Here is a 6,279-nt window from a genome sequence, read left to right as displayed (position 1 = left end):
GAAAAATCACTCTACCCCGCTGGGGGGCCTGGCGGACCCCTCCCCTTCATCTACCCAGGGATGCCCATCCAAGGGGCCACAGGTTCTGCTGCTTTTCCTTCCCTCACCGTGGCCGCCCCTGCGGCAGCTGCCGAGAAAGGGAGCTCACTTTCAGGGACAGCCCCCCTCTTTCCTGGGGAGGGAACCCCCGCTGCTCACCCCCCTCCCCAGCTTTTCCCTCACAAGCCAGCCAGGCTAAACCCAGACACAGATCCTCCTCGCCCTTCCCCAAAGCTCGAGCTGCAGCCTAGCCGGGAGAAACCTTTGCAAAGGTCCAGCATTTAACCACCACCCCCGGAAATTAGGATGGGGGGATTCCCATAAGCGGGAATCTCAATTGACTATTGATTGTCTCTCTTTTTTATATATATATATATAGAGAAAATCCCATTTCTGCCTCTTGCTTTGCTGAGGTCCTTTGGGAAGCATCTTTTGGAACAGGGGTCTCCAACTTTGGCCACTTTAAGCCTGGAGGACTTCAACTCCCAGAATTCCCAGAATCCCCCAGCCAGCAAAGAATTCTGGGAGTTTAAGTCCTCCGGGCTTAAAGTGGCCAAGGTTGGAGACCCCTGCTTTGGAAAGTTTATCCTTTCCTCTCCCTTTCCCTATATAGGTTGTCCTCGACTTACGATGATTCATTTAGTGACCGTTTGAGGTGACGACATCCATGAAACAAGGGACCTATACGACCGTTTTTCACACTTGCAGCATCCTCCACCTGCTCCTGTTGGTCAGGGGATCAAAATTCAGATGCTTTGGCAACCGACTCATAGTTATGACGGTCGCAGTGTCCCGGGGGAGGAGATGTCATGTGATCTCCTTTTGGGGGGGGAGCCAGGTTCACTTAACAACCATGCGGCTTAACTTCACCGCAGGGATTCCCTTAACGAATGGGTCGTAAGGTGGGGCAAAACTCGCCGAACACCCAAATTCCACTTAACGACGGTTGCTAATTTTGAGAACGGGAAGCCCCATTCCGCTCAGCAACAGAAATGCGGACGTAAGTCGAGGACCTCCTGGTTCATTTCGGTGAAACTGACTTCAGAGTAAACCTGGTGTGAAAGAAAGAATCTTAGCGGATTCAGATTAATTTTTTATTTTTTTTTAGTTTCGAGGAGCTGGCCTGACTTCCTGGGGACTTAGGACACCTTTGTAGGGAATACTCTCGCCTTGTCCCATTCCCTTGTTCTGGATTCGGCCCTGTGTTTTATTTGTACGTGGTGGAAGAACGACAGATCTAGAACCAGGTGGATTAACTCTAGACCAGGGACGGCTAACCTTCTTTGCCGTCACGTGCCAAAAGCAGGGGGGGGTTATGCGTGTGCATGCCCACACCCATAATTCAATGCCACTGGCGCATGTGTGCACGCCCCCCCCTTCCCGCACCCCATTTTTGGGCTAGGAAGCCTACATAGAGCCTCCGGAGGGAGAAAATCGCCTCCCCCCTCCCCAGAGGTCCTCCGGAGGCTGGAAACAGCCCGTTTCCTGACTTCCAGTGGGACTGGTAGGACCGTTTTTTCGCCCTCCCCTCATTCCAGAAACTTTCCTGGAGGCTGGAAGGGCAAAAACGGCCTCCCCCATCCCCCAGAGGCCCTCCGGAGGCCGAAAACGCCCTCCCAGAGCCTCCACACGAGCCCTGTACCTACCTGGTATCCAAAACGGGCTGCGTGGAGACTCCTGGGAGGGGAGGGGTGGCATGGGTGGGGTCAGCCGAAAACCAGCTGGCTAATAATTAAATTATTTATTTAATTAAAAGTTTAATTAAATAAATAAATAAATGTGCGCTGGAGCTGAGCTAGGGCAACGGCTCATGTGCCCGCAGATATGGCTTCATATGCACAGGTTCGCCATCACAGCTCTAGACGGTACCCAGATTGTTGGGGGCCAGCCCACCGGACCTAACCCTGCATCCGAACAAGCGTTGAAACCCGAGGAACTGTAATCGTATTTCCCAAGGGTACTTTTCTTCTTTTTCTCAAAAGGTACCCGGGCTTCCTTGTTTTTCTTTGAAGACTTTTCCCTTCTCATCCAAGAAGCTTCTTCAGTTCTGACAGAATGGTGGAGGATGGAAGGATTTATGTTCCTTTGCAGTCCTCTGGTTGTTAGCGCTTTTTCTGAGAGTCGTTGAGGCCACTTGGGAGTCCCAGAGGTGTGTTGTTGTTTTTTTCCCCCAAGAGACAACCGGACTTTCTGTTTTTTCTTTGAAGACATTTCGCTTCTCATCCAAGAAGCTTCTTCAGCTTTGAGCTGAAGAAGTTCCAGAAAGCCGAAGAAGCTTCTTGGATGAGAAGCGAAATGTCTTCTAAGAAAAGGGGCTGCCACAAAGAAGAGGGAGTCGGGCTGTTCTCCAAAGCACCTGAGGGTAGAACAAGAAGCAATGGGTGGAAACTGATCAAAGAAAGAAGCAACTTAGAACTAAGGAGAAATTTCCTGACAGTTAGAACAATTAATAAGTGGAACGACTTGCCTTCAGAAGTTGTGAATGCTCCAACACTGGAAATTTTTAAGAAAATGTTGGATAACCATCTGACTGAGATGGTGTAGGGTTTCCTGCCTGGGCAGGGGGTTGGACTAGAAGGCCTCCAAGGTCCCTTCCAACTCTGATGTTATGTTATGTTATGTTATGTTATGTTATGTTATGTTATGTTATGTTATGTTATGTTATGTTATGTTATGTTATGTTATGTTATGTTATGTTATGTTATGTTATGTTATGTTAAAAACAAGAAAGTTCAAAAAAAACGTGAGAGAAGGCTGTTCAATTTGGACATTGATGGCCTCTGTGACCCCACTTTCAAGCCAGCAGTCCTCTCTGTCCAAAATGTGGACTTTACCATCTTCAAAAGACCGGCCTTTGTCTTTTAAATGCAGACGGACCGCTGAATCTTGTCCTGATGGGTTTGTCCTCCTACGTTGTGCCATGGGTTTGTGAAGTGGCTGTTTTGTTTCTCCAACGTGCAGATCCGTACATGTTTCACTCAGAAAGAAGTGCTAACAAACAGATGCCTGCAAGGAATATAAATCCTTCCATCCGCCACCATTCAGTCAGAACTGAAGAAGCGAAACATCTTCAAGGGAAAACAAAGTCCGGTTGCCTTTTGAGGAAGGAAGGAAGGAAGGAAGAAGGAAAGAAAAAAGAAAGAAAAAGAAAAAATGAAAGAAGGAGGGAGGAAGGAAGGAAGAGAGAGAGAGAGAGAAAGAAAGAAAAAGAGAGAGAGAAAGAAAGAAAGAAAGAAAGAAAGAAAGGGAGAGAGAAAGAAAGGGAGGGAGGAAAAAAGAAAAAGAAAAAGGAAGGAAGGAAATGAGAAAGAATGAAAGGAGGAAAGAAGGAAGGAAGAAAGAGAGAAAGAAAGAGAAAGAAAGGAAGGAAGGAAGGGAGAGAGAGAGAAAGAAAGAAAGGAAAGAAAGAAAGAAAAAGAAAGAAGGAAAGAAGGAAGGAAGGAAAGAAGGAAGGAAGGAAGGAAGGAAATGAGAAAGAATAAAAGGAGGAAAGAAGGAAGGAAGAAAGAGAGAAAGAAAGAAAGAAAGAAAGAAAGAGGAAGGAAGGAAGGGAGAGAGAGAGAAAGGAAGGAAGGAAAGAAAGAAAGAAAAAGAAAGAAAGAAAGAAAGAAGGAAAGAAAGAGGAAGGAAAGAAGGAAGGAAGGAAGGAAGGAAGGAAGGAAGGAAGGAAGGAAGGAAATGAGAAAGAATAAAAGGAGGAAAGAAGGAAGGAAGAGAGAAAGAAAGAAAAGAAAGAAAGAAAGAGGAAGGAAGGAAGGAGAGAGAGAAAGAAAGGAAAGAAAGAAGGAAGGAAGGAAAGAAAGAAAGAGAAAGAAAGAAAGAAAGAAAGAAAGAAAGAAAGAAAGAAAGAAAGAAAGAAAGAAAGAAAGAAAGAGAAGAAGGAAGGAAGGAAGGAATTGGGATAGGAAGCAAAATCTGCTTAAGGATGATCAGATAAGAGCCCACTGAGCCCACAGCCACACAACGGTCAAGGAAAGAAAGAAAGTCAGCAGGAACCTTCCTAATTTCTCAGCCTGCAAAGGAGATCATGGAAGAACTTTGTACTTCCCAACTAGCTCAAATTTTGTTAAAGTAGCCATACAAGAAGGTAGAATTAGCTCCTCTGGTTGTTTTTTCCTGGGTGGCCTTTCTGGAAAGGCTGACAGGAACCGACCTCCTCTCCTGATGCCAATTATCGATTCGAAGCTTCAGCAAAAAATTTCTTGCATGGGATTTATAAAGCACTTTGAAGGACCGCAAGCGTGAGCAGATTTGCACGTCCATGGAGAACAGGAAGAGAAGAGAGGAACTAATAATTGGGCAACGCCATTAACTTGTACACTAGCACTTTATTGCGGTGTAGGCCATGCGTTCTCCAGACTTTTTCCTGGGTTTGGCAGGCATAACATGTGAGGCAGAGGTGGTTTCCAGCAGGTTCTGACCAGTTCTGGAGAACCGGTAGCGGAAATTTTGAGTAGTTTAGAGACCCGGTAAATACCACCTCTGACTGGCCCCGCCCCCATCTATTCTCTGCCTCCCAAATCCCAGCTGATTGGGAGGAAATGGGGATTTTGTAGTATCCTTCCCCTGGAGTGGGGGGGGGGAATGGGGATTTTGCAGTATCCTTCCCCTGGAGTGGGGTGGGAATGGGGATTTTGCAGTATCCTTCCCCTGGAGTGGGGGAAATGGGGATTTTATGGTATCCTTCCCTTGGAGTGAGGAGGGAATGGAGATTTTGCAGTATCCTTCCCCTGGAGTGGGGTAGGAATGGGGATTTTGCAGTATCCTTCTCCTGGAGTGGGGTGGGAATGGGGATTTTACAGTATCCTTCCCCTGGAGTGGGGGGAAATGGGGATTTTATGGTATCCTTCCCTTGGAGTGAGGAGGGAATGGAGATTTTGCAGTATCCTTCCCCTGGAGTGGGGTGGGAATGGAGATTTTGCAGTAACCTTCCCCTGGAGTGAGAAGGGAATGGGGATTTTACAGTATCCTTCCCTTGGAGTGAGGGGGGAATGGGGATTTTACAGTATCCTTCCCCTGGAGTGGGGTGGGAATGGGGATTTTACCGTATCCTTCCCCTGCCACGCCCACAGAACCAGTATTAAAAAAATTTGAAACCCACCACTGGTCTGAGGTCAAAAAAGTCACAATGGCACCTGCAATCATGGAAGCCCCCCTTCCACCCAGCTCTTCCCTGCCTTCTCGTTACAAATTCAAAGCAATGTTAAGTATTGTGTGTGTGTGTGTGTGGGCGAGTGTTTGCACTCCCATACCGACACATGTGACACAATTTTTTTGGTCCCGTCACTTAGAGACATTCTTGATTTCAAATTCCCTTGATTTACGAGACAGGTTTATAATTAAAAAACAAAAAACAAACAGCAACCACCCAGGGACCTCCTATTCAAAGTTCAATTTTATGAATGTTTACTCAGAAATAAATCTTAGCATCTTCAGTGAGAAGTTTAACCTCCAGAGAAGCGTAGGGATGATGGGAGGCCAAATCTAACTTTTTGTATGCTTGCAAACAGTAGTGATTTCTCAACTCTTCCCTTTCACTGATAAGGTTATCTAGTTGGGTAATGAAAGGTCTGGAAGGAAACCACCAAACTCAGAGAGCACCAAGGAACCCCTCATTTCAACCGTGAGCTACAAATATTCTCTTCCACTTTTCTTAAAAACCTCCCAGTGATGAAGCACTCACAACTTCTGAAGGCAAGTTGTTCCACTGATCAACTGTCCCCACTGTTAGAAAGTTTATCAACAAAAATAATAATAATAATAATACGGTAATATAATAATCATCAGACTAGAACTGGAAGGGACCTTAGAGGTCATCTAGTCCAGCCCCCTGCTCAGGCAGGAGACCCTCTATTGTCTTCAGACAAGTGTCTTCTCCAGCCTGTTCTTGAAAAACCTCCAATGATGGCGCACCCACAACTTCTGGTTGCAAGCTGTTCCACTGGTTAATCGTCCTGTTAGGAAGTTTCTTCTCAATTCCAGGTTGCTTCTCTCCTGGATTACTTTCCATCCATGGTTTCTTGACCTGCCTTCAGGTGCTTTGGAGAATAGGTGGAGCCCCTCTTCTTTGGGGCAGCCCCTCAAATACTGGAAGACGGCTATCATGTCCACCCCGAGTCCTTCTTTTCATTAGAATGGCCACACCCAAATCCTGCAACCGTTCTTCGTATATTTTTATCTCCAGATCCTTTAATCACCTTAGTTGCTCTTCTCTGCACTTTTTCCAAAGTCTCAACATTT

General features: G+C 46.3%; 1 protein-coding gene across 1 annotated transcript in view; it reads left to right on the top strand.

Moving 5' to 3' along the window:
• Positions 1-3,752, top strand: part of BHLHE41 (basic helix-loop-helix family member e41) — a 13,183-nt gene extending 9,431 nt beyond the window's left edge. The window contains exon 5 of the mRNA XM_058189627.1: positions 1-3,752. This exon is cut by the window's left edge and continues 770 nt beyond it. Coding sequence (XP_058045610.1) covers positions 1-324 — 324 coding nt within the window. The 3' untranslated portion in view covers positions 325-3,752.
• Positions 3,753-6,279: the final 2,527 nt, after the last annotated feature.

The sequence above is a fragment of the Ahaetulla prasina genome, chromosome 7 (genome assembly GCF_028640845.1).
Source record: "Ahaetulla prasina isolate Xishuangbanna chromosome 7, ASM2864084v1, whole genome shotgun sequence".
In the NCBI taxonomy this organism is placed as follows: Eukaryota; Metazoa; Chordata; class Lepidosauria; order Squamata; family Colubridae; genus Ahaetulla; species Ahaetulla prasina.
The sequence above is the reverse complement of the archived record's forward strand: the minus strand, read 5'-3'. Positions and strand labels throughout refer to the sequence as shown.